Source organism: Rhinoderma darwinii, chromosome 2 (genome assembly GCF_050947455.1).
Source record: "Rhinoderma darwinii isolate aRhiDar2 chromosome 2, aRhiDar2.hap1, whole genome shotgun sequence".
In the NCBI taxonomy this organism is placed as follows: domain Eukaryota; kingdom Metazoa; phylum Chordata; class Amphibia; order Anura; family Rhinodermatidae; genus Rhinoderma; species Rhinoderma darwinii.
The window spans coordinates 297,237,622-297,252,821 of record NC_134688.1 but is presented as its reverse complement, the minus strand read 5'-3'; the positions used below and the strand labels follow the sequence as shown (position 1 = coordinate 297,252,821).

The window sequence follows — 15,200 nt, the reverse complement described above, 5'->3', positions numbered from 1 at the left end:
CCCTATGGTTTCCCCCCACACAGATTAATGCCTCCATAGCTGTCCCCACACAGTATAATAACCCCTTGGTTGCCCCCCACATAATATAGTGACCCTCACACAGTATAATGACCCCTTAGTGGCCCCCACACAGTATATTGCCCCTATAGCGCCTCCCCGCACAGAATAATACACCCATAGCTGCCTCTACATGGTATAATGACCTATTAGTTCCCCCACACAGTATAATGCTCCTTTAAAGCCTCCTACGCAGTATAATGCCCCTATAGTGCCTCCCACACTGTATAATTCCCCATAACTGCCCCCATACAGTATAACGCCCCTATAGCTGACCTTACACAGTAAAATGCCCCCATAACTGCCCTCCACACAGTATAATGCCCCATAGCTACTCCGATACAGTATAATGCCCCTATAGTTCCTCCCACAGAGTATAATGCCCCCATTTCTGCCGCCACACAGTATAATGCCCCCATAGCTGCTCCGACACATTATAATGCCCCATAGCTGCCCCTACACAGTATAATATCCCCATAGCTGCCTACATACAGTATAACGCCCCATAGCTGCCCTCATACAGTATAATACCCCCACAGCTGCCCCATACAGTATAATGCCCCCATAGCTTCCCCATACAGTATAATGCCCCCATAGCTTCCCCATACAGTATAATGCCCCATAGCTGCACTATGCAGTATAATGCCCCCATAGCTGCCCCATACAGTATAATGCTCCCATAGCTGCCCCCATACAGTATAATGTCCCCATAGCTGCCCCATACAGTATAAAGCCACCCATAGCAGCCCCATACAGTATGATGCCCCCCTAGCTGCCTGCATACAGTATAATGCCCCAAATGCTGCCCCATACAGTATAATGCCCATTGCGCCCCCCCCCCCCATACCTAATATGCCGCTTAGGGCCTAATAATAAAAGAAATATTTACCTATCCCTGTTCCCACGAGTGGAAGAGATACGTGTGCTCCTCCGCTCTGTGCAGTGCGTGGCTCTGCGCAGACAGGTGCGATGACGTTACATACACACAGTGAATGCTGGAGCAAGGAGCCGTCAGATTTTTGCTCCAGCATTGGATTCAACTGTATCTGCGTCCTGAGGACGCAGATACGGTTGAAACCGGGACACGCCAATGCTGGGGGACCAGCCCTGGGCCCCACCATCTCGGTAGGCACGGGGCTGCCGCCCCTCTGCCCCCCCCCCTGCTATCTATGCTACTGGTGCATGGCCACCTTAATTTTTTCAAGTTCAATTCCACTCTGCAGTTAAGGCTACATAATTTATGACTTGTTATTTTATCTTTGGTAAGCCTATACATATATTTAAAATTCTGACTATACTGACTAGGTAAACATGAGACTCCCAAACCATATAGAACAGGTATTGAATCACTCAAGGGTAATATGATCTTGCTAATATGAATAATTAAAACACTGCTAACACTGTCATCTTTCAAAGCCATTTGCAAAAGGAAACAAAAAAATAATGGAACGCTAAATATCATACTATTTTATTATATTCACCCTCATTTCTCCCAAAATAGTATTATTTAAGGGGGCTATTGCTCAGGTAATGTACATTTTTCTCCAGCTAAAATATATTACCTACACGGCCTTAGCTTTGTAATTCTGAGCCTTCTGTCTCCTTTGTCACTTTTACCAAACGTACGCACCCTCCCTAACCCTGAGAACAAGTAACCAGTTGCTATGATTTCCATATATGGAAAATTGAAGCAGAAAGTATCTTTTGCCTGTCAGAGAGATTTGCAATGCCAGACAAACACATCCTCGAGAAACTTGCAGGAAATACTAAATACTGATGCGTTTCTAAAGTTTATTTAGCTATTTCACCAATCCTTTTCACAATAGATTTACAGTCAATCAAAAAATATATCTGTGTGAATAAAGCATTATATATAAAAGTGATACTCAGTACCCACCTATATGTTTTCACACAGCTATTGCGCCATGTAGCTACTAACCAGTTCACAGTGGAGAGGGTAACAGAGGAAAGTGCTTCATGCACTAAAGTGAAAGGGAAAAAATGTTTTCTTTTCCAACAAATAATTGTGATTAACCATTTATTGTGGATGTTATGGTATACAAAAGAATGGCAAAATCCATATATTTTGCTGACAAATTACAGAGGTCGTGATATTGGTGAATCGGTTAATCAGTAGCAAAAAGAGACCTTCAAAACGGGCTTCAGCAATATGCAACAGTGATACATAGATACATACATAGTACCCTGCTTTGGAAAAGTGCTTGAGAGATTCCCATTCTTCACTGATCCCTTATTGATCCCAGTAAGAATGATGTAAACTACATTATCCAATTCCAAGTAGGTAAATTTGTGTCTATTCACCACAAATGTTGATATAATGGATATGTAAACAGCCAATCAGTCACATTAATATAATACAAAAATCCTGTCATTAGGAATGTTGGATAAGGAACATTGAACCCTGAGGGAATTCGAATTATTGCTGCAATAACAGATGTGGATTCGGAAGCGCAAGACGAATATGCTTTAGGTTGTTCAATGCCAAAAATATTTCCATTTTAGTAATCCATTTTTACTTCAGCCACTTGGGCACTTCCACCTAAAAAAAACAAGACAGCGTGTTAAAGTATTTTGTTGGTTTGGTGAATAAAATTAGTCTGTAGCCTTCAAAACTAAGATTTAAAAGATAATGTGTCATGTATTTAATTTTAGTTTCATTAATTAGATGTATCTAAGGGTATGTTCATACGGCAATGCCGAATACGTCTGAAATAACGGAGCTTGTTTTCAGGCGAAAACAGCTCCTGAATTTCAGACGTTTTGACGAGTGCACGCGTTTTTCGCAGCATCCATTACGGACGTAATTGGAGCTGGTTTTCAATGGAGTCAATGAAAAATGGCTCCAATTACATCCCAAGAAGTGACATGCACTTCATTGAGGTGGGCGTCTTTTTACACGCCGTCTTTTGACAGCAACGCGTAAAATTATACCTCGTCTGCACAGAACACCGTAAGACTCATTGAATTCAATGGGCAGATGTTTGCAGACGGTTTTGAGCCATTTTTTCAGGCGTAATTCAAGGCGTAAAACGCCTGAATTACGTCCGTAAATAGGGCGTGTGAACATACCCTTAAAGTTAAATAATGTGGTTATTAATTTTTTTCTTAATGTTGTAGAAAAAAAAATATTTTGAAAAAGTTTCCTGGGGCTGCCACTTTAGAGACACACACATCCTTTCTGCACCATCTGTATTGACAGTGTGTAGGGTGTGTGTGCTTTGTAGAGACTAAAGGCCCTTTTACATCGGCCGATAAGTGGCTGGTGCAGCGAGCGCCGATCAACGAGACACGCTGATCGGCGTTCGTTTGCTTCTGTCACACGGAGCTATGGATGGGAACGAGCGGTCGCTTGTTCCCATACATTACTATCATGTCGGCAGAGCGGCTCCCTGTTTACACAGCGAGATGTGCTGCCGACAACGATAATTTTTCAATTTTTTAAAACTATACGACCAGCAGATGATCAAGCGTTTGCTCGTTCATCTCCTGATCGTTCCCCTGTTTACACAGGGCAATTATCGATAAATGAGTGTTCTATGAACGCTCGTCTGTCCGATAATCGTCCTGTGTAAAACCCCCTTAAGGAGTGGCAAGTGATCCTTATACAGAGCTTTATCTGTGTGTATAGTGATCCTCTCCTGCCTTATGCAGGCCTCCTGCAGTACAATAGATCTTTTATTTGTCATTAAATCAACAACCCTTTTGTAATGGCAGGAAGGAGGTGAAGGGAAAGTGAGCCCTAATCTACCCACCGCCCTGTCCCTGCCTACTTGCAACGACCCGCCCTAGGCGACGGGGTACAACTGGGCGGCGGTCCCTACGCTGTCTAAGTGCACGGGAGAACAAACAGGGAACACGCAAGGGAAGGGGCAGTAGCCCACGGAACGCCGCGAGGAAACGGAGCGGTGAATGAGTAGTCCGGACCAGGATGAAGTGGAGTATACCCAAGTGAGCACGGAGAAGGAAGCAAGCCAGAGGCAAAGCAAAGCAGGTTAAGCGGAACTGCGGCAAGGCAGAAGCACGGCAGAAGCAGGCTGGAGCAGGCAGCAGTGGGGCCAGGAATGCAGAAGAATTACAAGCACTGAGAAGGAGAACACGGCAGGTAATAAAGGACAGGGGGCAGAGCTAACTCCGACTGACCAGGCCGCGATAGGCTCTCCCACTCCTGAGCCTGCCACCCTGGTTTGTGGGAGATGGTGTCAGTCGAACAGGTCTGGCCTCAGGTGTGGATTGATTAATCCCAGGAGTATACCTAGACGTAGTACCTGGCAGATCCCTAACACCTTTAATGATGACGAGATTACTGTGCTGATCCTGTCACAGTATACACAGAAAAGCTGAAAAGTGAGCTGCAGAAAATAGGAAATGTCAGTCTACAGTGGGTGGTCCAATGGCCAGTGTGAAAAACGAAAATATTTTAGGATTTCTTCTTATATGTATAGCCACATCACAATAATAATAATAATAATAATAATAATAATAAGAATAAGAATGACTATAATAAAAATCTGTTTTATACAATGTTGTTTTCGGATGATGCATTCCTGTAAATTGATGCTATAGAACTGGTGATTAGAATATTGTAATATTATGTATAAATGTAAATAAAATATAAAATTAACATAATTATATTTCAGGTATAAGGGATGCATAATTAAAACAAAAAGGATGCTGACAATATCAGGACTCCTCAAAATAAGCTTTTCATAAAAATTTTTACTCTTTACTCTTACTCCTCTACTATTAGTTATTACGAACAAGTGTTAACGGCTATGCAGCTCAAAGGAAGTTTTTTATTATAGAGGGTGTCCTAAGATTAACATTTATCACCTATCCACGGGATAGGTGATAAATGTAAGAAGCAGAAGACATGCATGCGCGCTGCCTCTCTGTTAAAAGTCTATGGTACTGATAGAGACAGCCGAGTACAATGATCGTCTATTTCCGTCAGCCCAATAAATATTGAATAGACACCACGATTGTCAAAAAAACTTAAAGAGGATCTGTCACTAGGTTATATAGGTTGAACTGGTTGGCTGACCTGAATAGCGCTGTCTCCTTGATTCCAGCGCTTTTCTTTCTTTGCTGGACCCCCCCCCCCCCCCCCCATTCCAGAGATAATGCTCACTGTGGTGTTAACTCCCTTTATGCTAATTTGCTGTAGCTAGACAAAGGGGTGGAGCTAGCTTTCTTGCCTCGGATGCTGGCCAATCAATGCAAGGTAGCTTGAGAGGAGTCTACACCCTGTTGGCTAACTACATCAAATTAGCATAGAGGGAGCCAACACAACAGTGGGCCATATCACTGGAACAGGGGAATCCAGGACAAAAAAATAACAGATCTGGAATCAGGAAGACAGCACTATTCAGGTCAGTAAACTAATTCAACATATATGACCAAGTGACCGATCTCTATCAAAAAAGGTAGTAGGCTTTACTAAATGTAACATATTTTCAAAGCATGGTATGTATTGATACATACCTTTTTAAGCTGTTTCATATTACTGGTTCTAATTGATTCAAGAAGCTGATCTCTTGAGTTCTCCTTTGCAGGCCCAGTCTTCTCTACTATTCTCCTCTGTGAAGCGGGAGACAAAGAGTTTCTAATGTTCTCATTAATAAGTGGTGGTGCCAGAGGAGCCATTGGTGGAGGAGGTGGAGGAGGGACAGGTGCGCCTCCTTTTTTCAAACCGCCCTTTTGGGGATTGTTGGTGGCTGGCTTTCCTATTGACTTGGTGGGCTCTTTTGGAGGAGGAATCACTTTGGGAACTTCTAAACAGTTCTTCTTGTTCTCTGCTTCTTTTAATACTTTTTGCTCTGCCATTCGCCTTTGCCTCTGCTTGTCCATGTTACGACTCAGCAGGTTAGTGACAGTCATGCGTGGCCCTGCTAGTTCAAAGTGGTATCCAAGTTTTAAAAGAGTAGTGTTTTCTTTTAATATCTTTGCTATTTCCATCTCGGTTTTCCCACCACATATGTGGCGCTGATTGTGGAAACGAAGTTCGGCAAGTGTGTCATTGTGCTGCAGAGCTCTGAATATGGCTAATATTCCCTTTCCTGTGATGTGGTTGGAGTCCAGATTAATACTAGTAATGGTCTTGTTGGACTTCAACATGGCGGCAATGACCAATGCAATATGGTCATCAGCTCGTGTGTTGGCCAAAGAAAAGATCTTAACCACAGTGTTGAACTCTAAGGCCTCTGTAAAACTCATTAAAGTCTCAATGGTAATGCAGTCTGAATTGTTCAGGTTGAGCTCTATTAGCTCTACTTCATTATTTTTCACTTTTTCGAGGAGTTCATCAAAAATACTTGATGATTCATCATCTTTATTCTCTTCTGCTGCATTCTTAGATCCATTTTCAGCTTGTTGTGACTCTGTGTTTTGCAAATTCTTCTCTTGATCAGCTGCTTGTTTTTCCTGTGTGATGTTTTTATTGGCTTGGACACTCTCTGGTTTCTCTTTTTTCTCTAGTGCCTTGTCTGAATTATTTTTTTTGTCCAGTTTGTTTTCAGCTTGTACCTCTGCAACTTTTTCTTTCTTTTCTATATTTTCTGCAGTGTTCTTCTCGACTTTCTTTTCAGTAGCTACTTTTTCTGCTTTATCCTTCCCTATTTGTTTTGGCCCTTTCTCTTCATCCAGCTTTTTAGATGCAGTTTTGTCTTTATCCACTGTAGTACTGGTTTTCTCTTGCTTGAACCTCTCCCTCATTTTGCTGACTCGTTCATCCTTTGGTTTCTCTGTGTCTTTGCTTGCCATTGTTTTGGTGTCCTTTGCATCCTCCAGTTTTTTATTTGGAGCAGGGTCTTTTGAACGCGTCTCCTTTCCCTTGTTTTCTTTTTGTGTCTCTTCTTTTGTCCTTTCTGAAGATTTTCCACTCTGAAAAAGTTGTCTGAGATCAGTTAAATGGTCCTTAACTTTTCAACAAACTTTGCATGTATCCATAGTCTAAGTGAATATAAGAAACCTATATAGAAATATTATACCTTATCAGAGAAAAATGCCACTTTCTCCACTTATCAGGACCCCCCCCCCCCCCTAACTGTCCACTCACTCTTAATTTACTGATATATCACTGAAGGATCAGGTTACAGCTGCCCATAGAACTCTATGGAGAGGCATGAGGTAGGAGAGAGCAAGAGCAGAGTGAGAGAGAGAGAGAGAGAGACACAGAGTTTTATTCCTCATATACACACACATGACAGCTTATTTTGCAAGATTGCTTAAAAGATTCGGTTAGGCTCTGTTCACATCTGCGTTGGGGTCTCGGTCTGACGTTTCGTCGGAGCTTTCTGTCAGAACAGGACCCTGAACAGACACAAACTGACACGAACCGTTTCCATCACCATTGATTTCAATGCCCATGGTTTCCGTTTGTGTCTGTTTTGCACTGGACTCGTCGCTTTGCCGGAGGCAATAGCATAGTCGACTACAAAATAACCCAAAAAATGCAGAAAAGATTTTGCTAAATTTCCTAACATGTTATGTACATGTAAACTGTAAAAATTATAAGTAGAATTACAAGCAAATGTCAAGATTCTTATTTTAAGTATATCAACTGTGCCCTTTTAATAAGAGACAGCACTACAGTCAGAGGCGTATGTATAGGCAAGTTATTGATCTACAAAATTATCGAAGTTGTATCCATTGTCAATAGAATATTTGGCTAGTGCTATTTCAGGCTTTAGAAGGGTCCCTGTGATGAGGCCTCCAACAATTAGCTGCAATCTGTGGTGGAATCCAACAGCAAGTGTTCAAATTTCCTGCAGCGTCACCTTAGGGGAAATTAGGTATTACATAGTGCACATTGACTAGGACCTGATGAAGGCTCTGGTTCGGAGCTGAAACGCGTTGTCCGTTATTTCCCAATAAATACTGCGATCTTTACTTGGAAGTCCGTTACAATCGCCCTGTTTTTTCTTCCTACTGTTTGCATTGAGATCAACAGCCAGTTTGTGGATTGCACAGACATGTCAGGTCCTTCAGAGTTAGTAGCAGAGTTAGTAACCGCTCTTCACCCTGACTAAAAGTGAAGGTTCCTGAATGGGGGACTATTAACTTAAAATTAACATGGGTTTTCTGAACCAGACAACTCATTAACTTGTTATTGACAGTTGTATTCCAGAGGAATTCTTCTGTTGCTCAAAAGTTAATGTGCCCATACATATTAGATAAGTCAGTCGAAACCCGCCGATTTTGGCGAGACTGGCAGACTCTCTAATGTGTATGGAGGTGTCTTCACTTAACCCAATGGCAGATGTCGGGGAAGTGAAAGATCGGGCATGTTGGATTTCAACATGCCAAAATATAGAGATAGGCACAAGTGTCACTCCATATGGTGAAGTCCAGACTTGAGATCTGGAGGACTTCGGCGTAGTCAGACGCCAACTTATCCTCCACGTAGGTCTCTGCTGAAGTCCTCCAAATCTCCAGTCTGGAAGACATGACATCTTATCGGCCTATCTGAGTGAAAGGACTTCTCCATATGGGGTGGCTACTTTTTACACTTTGCCCTATTTTTATAGTGATTTTGTATACCATTATATTTATACAAAGAATATATCTTTTTTTCAACTCTAACAGGTTGTTGTCATTCATTTTTTGTTGTGCATATCTTTATATTTTGGCTATTTCTGAGATTAAGTGAAGCATCTCAGTGGCACATAACACCCCTCTGTATCATAAGGTCTACCTACTCATTTGTATACGGATTTCAACATGCCCCATTCTTTGCTCCCACAGGAGATAAGCGGCTGTCAGAGGTGTTCGTCAGCAGCTTATTCCCCTCTCTCCATTTAAAACACGTGCTTGCTAGGCCAAGCCGAGAGTATGTGTATGGGGAGTTCGGACCAATTGATGTCGGACGACCAAAGCACACTACACTGACCAAAGCTTTACCATCATTGTCTGCCCAGCCATAGGATGAATACAAGAACACCACTGAATATGATAGCAGAGTTTACGATGATTAGCATTAAAACATTGACAAAGACTAGTTTCTAATCTAACCTCTGTCAATTAATGTACAGTTTTTAAAAACAGGTGGTGATTTAGATCTAAACTTTTATTTAGGTTTGGATGCCTTAGTGAATGCTTTTCATATTGGGATGAATAAGGTGGAGTGGGTCTTAAGCCAGCTATGCACATAAGATAGATGTTGGCCACAAGCTATTTCTGCCAACTCCACCATAAACATGCACGCTCGACTGAGCGTGCATCTTTAATCTTAATGGGAGGAAGGGAATAAGCCTCTGAATGAACAATGGATGTTTAACATGCCTGACATGTTTTTCCCTCGATATACCATCGGGACAGTCTAATGGCCCCATATACATATGTTGGCTGATCATGTAGGTTTTTGGTTCGGCAAACTTTTCTCTTATGTTTATGGCCAGCTTTAGAAAAGTAATAAAGATATCATTAGAATTAAAATGTTAACCCCCCCAAAAAAAAACAAGCATACAGTTAATTGCCTGTTTTTTTATGACACTACACTTAGGGAATACAGGAGGTAAACGGTAACTAGCACCTGTATTCTGCTGACAATGCTGGAGAGAAGGAAATTTGTTATTTATGGCAGCCAATTGGGTTTAAGAAAAAACATCATTGGTGACATGGCTATTGCCCGGGTGTTCATCAGTGCTTAACCAATGCTTCACCAGTCACATCAGGAGTGGAAGAGTAGCAAAGAGAAAGCCACTGTTGAAAAAAGCTGGATTTTGGCTATAGTTTATCAAACGTTATCTGGGACAGGGTCACTTTAATCATAGGGAAACAGTGCAGTTGTACTGGGCCTCCTGTGGTATGCCACATGATGATGACATAATACGACAGGCTAAGTGAAGAAGAAAAGCCCAGCAGAGGTTCTGGGGCAGGTAATCTAGGGTACATATAAAGATACCGCACTTATGGGGCATCTATGGCTGGCACACATTTTTGTTGGGGCAAAAAAACGGCTATGAATATAATTTGTATAGAACACTACATAGTGTGCTAGATTTAGCTTTGCATGCTACATCGTGACATCTTTGCATAAGGCCCACCAATGTGTTAAATAGGCCCTGTGTGTCAAATTTGTCTGAAGAAAGCAGAATAGAGCTTATAGGACATACAAAGTTATCTTTACATAAACCAAATACTGCCTGCTACGGAACATGCACTCCTCATAGTAACGCAAGGTGTTATCAGCATCATGCTTCAAAGACAGGGAAATACTGGAGGAAAACGTGCTACAATCTGCAAAAAAATTGTGAATTTGGAGAAGATATATTTTCCATCAGTGACCCGAAACAAAAACCAACGCTACACAGCAATAGGATTAAAACAATATTCATATTGTCCTAAAGTAGCTCAAATCAGACCTCAAACCAACTGAGAATTTCTGTCAGGACATGATACAGCTTGAATGGTTTCCAAAGAATAATATTGTCCACATGAGCAAAGGTACCGCTACTAAATACTGACATGTGAGGGGGAGGGGCAAATACTGACATGTGAGGGGGAGGGGCGGTGCCGCCGTGACAAGCAATACTCCAGGAAAGGGAGGTGTGCGCTGCATATTTCTTTCATGTTGTTACAATAAAGCATGAAAACTAGGGGTGGATACAGTTTACAAGCACTGTATAAACTTCGGTATGTTAGGTGTGTGTGGGTTGTTTATAAAATTGTCCGTTTATGAGGCGTATCTTGTAACCAGCCCATAAGGCCTCATTTACACGAGCGTAATATACGCGCGTGCGACGCGCGTGCTTTTCACGCGTGTCGAACGCACCTATATTACTCTATGGGGCAGTGCAGACAATGCGTGAATTTTGCGCAGCGCGAGTGCGTTGCGTAAAAAACTCACGACATGTTCTATAATCGTGCGTTTTTCGCGCATCACGCACCCATTGAAGTCAATGGGTGCGTGAAAACTGCGTGATTCGCGCAAGAGCTGTCAAACTGAATTTAAACAGAAAAGCACCACGTGCTTTTCTGTTTACAAACATCCAAACGGAGTGTCTTAGAGATGAGCGAACCGAACTTCACCGGGTTCGGCCGAACTCGTTTTGACCGAACCAGGCAGGAGACAGTCACTGTCCAGGGTGCTGAAAGAGTTAAACTGGTTCAGCACCCTGCACAGTGACTTCCGATCCCAATATACGTGAACGTGTTAAAAAAAAAAGAATTTCTGACTTACCGATAAAACTCCCGGCTTCTTCCTCAAGTCTGACCTCCCGGGATGACAATTCAGTCCAAGTGACAGCTGCAGCCAATCACAAGCCAAGCACAGGCTGCAGCGGTCACATGGACTGCCGCGTCATCCAGGGAGGTGGGGCCAGATGTCAAGAGAGGCGCGTCACCAAGGACGCGTCACCAAGGACGTGTCACCAAGGCAACGGCCGGGAAGTTCTCGGTAAGTACGAACCTCTATTTTTTTAAACAGGTTACTCCATATGGTGATCGGAATTCACTGTCGAGGGTGCTGAAAGAGTTACTGCCGATCAGTTAACTCTTTCAGCACCATGGACAGTGACTGACGTCGACTAGCCTCATCTCTATGATGGCGGCTGCGCGAAAATCACGCATGACACACGGAGCTGTCAAGTGCACACGCTCGTGTAAATCAGGCCTAAAACCATGAAAAGATTGGAGTAAGCTTTGGGCAACCAATTTGTACATTATGGCCATCACACAGATAATCAGATAATGGAAACCGTCCTTAAAGTCCTTTTACACAGGCGGATAACTGCCCGTAATGAGCGCCAATGGACAATAAAATAAGCTTGTTTACTTTCAGTTTTACCAATCAATGATCAAGAGGGGGTTTGTACAAATGATATTTTGTGCAATGGTTTATTCAACCCCCCCTCATACCCTTTACATTACTGTCGACAGCACAAACCCTGTTTACAAGAGGGTATGTGCTGCCGACAAACAATAATTTTTAGGCCCTTCAATGGCAAACGAGCATTTGATCGTTTCTCATTGGATTGCTGAGTAAGGTGCACACGACCAATTTTCAGACGTAATGGAGGCGTTTTACGCCTCGAATTACGCCTGAAAAGATGGCTCCAATACGTCGGCAAACATCTGCCCATTGCTTGCAATGGGTCTTACGATGTTCTGTGCAGACGAGCTGTCATTTTACGCGTCGCTGTCAAAAGACGGCGCGTAAAATTACGGCCACGTTAAAGAAGTGCAGGACACTTCTTGGGACGTATTGGAACAGTTTTTCATTGACTGCAATGAAGAACAGCTCCAATTACGTCCGTAAAAGAGGCCGCAAAAAACGCGAGTACATGCAAAAAGGTCTGAAATTTAGGAGCTGTTTTCTCCTGAAAACAGCTCTGTAATTTCAGACGTATTTGCAGTTGTCGTGTGAACATACCCTAAGGTTTACAATGGTGCGAACGTTCGTACCAACAATTGCTCGGGTGGTCATTGCGCCGTGTAAAAGGACCTTTTGTTTCAAATTTTAAAGTGATACTCACAGGTCCCTCTTCAATGACAAAAGTTGGAGAACCATCTTTAGGCCGGGTTCCCATATAGCGTATACGCTGCGGAATTTCCACAACGGAATTCTGTGCGGAAATTCCGCAGCATTTACAGTAGCAGTAAAGTCGATGAGATTTAGAAAATGTCATGCCTACGCTGCGGAAAAAATGCAGCGTAAACGTTAATAAATTGCCTGCGGTGCAGAATTTAAATCCGCAGCATGTCAATTTATGCTGCATTTTAGTTGATTTTCCATTGCGGGTTTTCACAACTCCTGCAGAAGAAAGCCAAGTTTTGCAATCTTTGCGCCGCAAAAATCTCAACTACGAAAAAAAACAAAAAAAAACATACTTACCCAGAAGTCTGTGTTTCTTCGTCCAGTCCGGCCTCCTAGGATAACGTTGCATCCCATGTGACCACTTCAGCCAATCACAGGCTGCAGTGGTCACATAGGCTGCAGCGTCATTGCACAGGATTGCACAGGATGGTCGCGTCGCCATAACAACAGCCTAGGTAAGTATGAGTCTTTTTTACTGTTGCTTTCCGCAGCGGAAAATCTGTCCGAAAAAACGGTGCTATTTTTCAGATGGAAAGTACTGCGGGTTCCAGGACGGACATGCTGCGTAATTTTTACGCAGCGTTTTCTGACCCGTGGGATTCCGGCCTAAAATCTCATGCACATGACCGTCTGTGCCGCCGGCTCCCATCCGTGAAAAGATAGGACAACTTTCCACGAATCGGAATGTCGGGTCCGTTTTCACGGATCCGATTCACCCGCTAAAGTGAACTGCTGTGTTTCTGCTGACATAGATAGAATAGGAGTAATCATTAGCTGGTTGCTCCCCTGTCCCAGCCTAGAACCTAATGCTTAGTAGCGATGTTGGGACCATTAGTTCCATGCTTGAACTACACCACGGTAGTTCTAGTCACGCAGGCATTTCCCCTTACGGTATATAGCCAGTACCAAGGCCCTGTAAAAGCGTCCAGTGCAGACAGTGTGGCCGACAATCCCTTTTTATGTGACAGTACCAATAATGTCATTTCAGGGGTTTACGCTGCCCGCTTATGAGATGTTATCACTTGGGAAAGTTCACTGCAGAAATGTAGCATTACACTTTACTCTGGCCAATAGATTGGACCCCGCTCAATCAAATCTGTTGCGTAAAATTATGCCACATGTGAATCCACTCTTAAAAGGGACCTTTATCTATTGACCTTGGCGAAAATTAGTTACAAAGACCGTCTCTTATTCTGGCACATGTGTACAGTAACTGCGAGCCCACTGATTCGAATAGAAATGAAAGCTTCACTTGCTGAAGGGACATTGAATACTTGCTGCCAGGTTATAGCTGATCACTGGGAGCAACAGCTGTGGGACACTTTATGAATAGCCTATTTTTGGGGAGACCTATCCTATATATTTGAAAACCATGATGTCAGTGTGGTTCTGATTTCTGGAACATGCATATCGGAAAGAAAACTTTTTCTTAAAAAAAAATTACTGAAATGAGTCAAATGGCCCCATCTGATCGCTGCTTTCATTTCTACACCTGCTTCAAAAAAAATAAAAGCTAGGTTCTGATAGGCTGCCCTGGGAAACACTTCCTGTTCTTGTCTTCACTCATTTGCATACATGAGTCCATTGTTTTTGTTTCTTTTTCTTGAACAGAAATGTGTCAAAAAAAACTTTGGTAAACAAAAAATAGCGGGACTTGGAGGCCACGCCCCCTCTCCCTTTACTGACACAAAAGGATAGAAACGGATGGTGCAGTATAGCGTGCGTCATATTATGACAAGATGGCGCATGCCAAATAAGGTACAAGCATCACAATTTTGCATGGAAAAAGTGTCAGAAAAATGGCAAACTCAGAGCAACTCGAAAATGTCGGAAAAAGTCTAATACGTATGGCGCTTAGCATGAGCATCCTTCTTTTCATTGCAATTACAGTCATTTCTACACGGTCTCTGTACATCGCTATTTGTGTATATGTCTATCAAAGATAAAGGACGTCACGTTTCAGTCATAAATGTCGAAGAGAAGTTACCTCAGGTGCAGCCTGTGCCTGCGCCAGTCTCTTGCTCTCCCTCTCCGCTTCCCTTTGACTAGATGCCCTCTCCGTCTGGTCCCTGCGCAGCCCCGCAGACACCCCAGCGTCAGGGTCCCCGGCATCTAGCTCCTTCTCCAGCTGCTCCATCTCCTCCGGGGACAACGTGGACAACAAGTTGTCTATGTCTGGGTCTTCGCTGACCTGCCGCCGGTACCTGGCCACCCTGGACATGATGGCTGCTTCTGAGGCACAAGATGAGATGTAGTCACGGTCGTCAGGATAAATGAGCCTGCGCTCCAGACAAATGTTCCTGCCCAAGGAAACTTGTAGTCCTCTTCTACAAAAAGAAGCTGAGGAGAATTGTCTAATAGCCAGAAAATCCCCTAATGTTCTAGAACCAGGAACACCCTCAGGTGTGTGCCCGTGTCACCACCGGGGGATACTGTGCTGCTCCAGTTACCATCCAATGTCTCTCCTCTGCACTCCCCCCTCTCCTCCTCTCCCTCCCAGGGGCTCAGATTCAAGACATTCTTCAGAATGTTCCACTCATGCCCAAATTTAGAGAGAGGATACATCGCTTTTTATGGAAATCACTGA

At 43.2% G+C, this 15,200-nt stretch overlaps 1 protein-coding gene across 1 annotated transcript; it reads right to left on the bottom strand.

Moving 5' to 3' along the window:
• Positions 1-2,081: 2,081 nt before the first annotated feature.
• LMOD1 (leiomodin 1) lies at positions 2,082-15,098 on the bottom strand. Its single transcript, XM_075850593.1, has 3 exons — positions 14,601-15,098; positions 5,560-6,957; positions 2,082-2,617 (listed from the first exon to the last, which is right to left on the bottom strand). Exons 1-3 carry the CDS (start codon positions 14,832-14,834, stop codon positions 2,591-2,593), a joined length of 1,659 nt encoding a protein of 552 aa, XP_075706708.1. The 5' UTR covers positions 14,835-15,098; the 3' UTR covers positions 2,082-2,590.
• Positions 15,099-15,200: the final 102 nt, after the last annotated feature.

Excerpts from the sequence above, each read along its gene's own strand:
- LMOD1 (XM_075850593.1), bottom strand. The coding sequence starts at position 14,834 with ATGTCCAGGGTGGCCAGGTACCGGCGGCAGGTCAGCGAAGACCCAGAC. Across the intron at positions 6,958-14,600 it reads AGGCACAGGCTGCACCTGAG|AGTGGAAAATCTTCAGAAAG; the intron begins GTAACTTCTCTT and ends CAACTTTTTCAG. Across the intron at positions 2,618-5,559 it reads ATATGAAACAGCTTAAAAAG|GTGGAAGTGCCCAAGTGGCT; the intron begins GTATGTATCAAT and ends TGTTTTTTTTAG.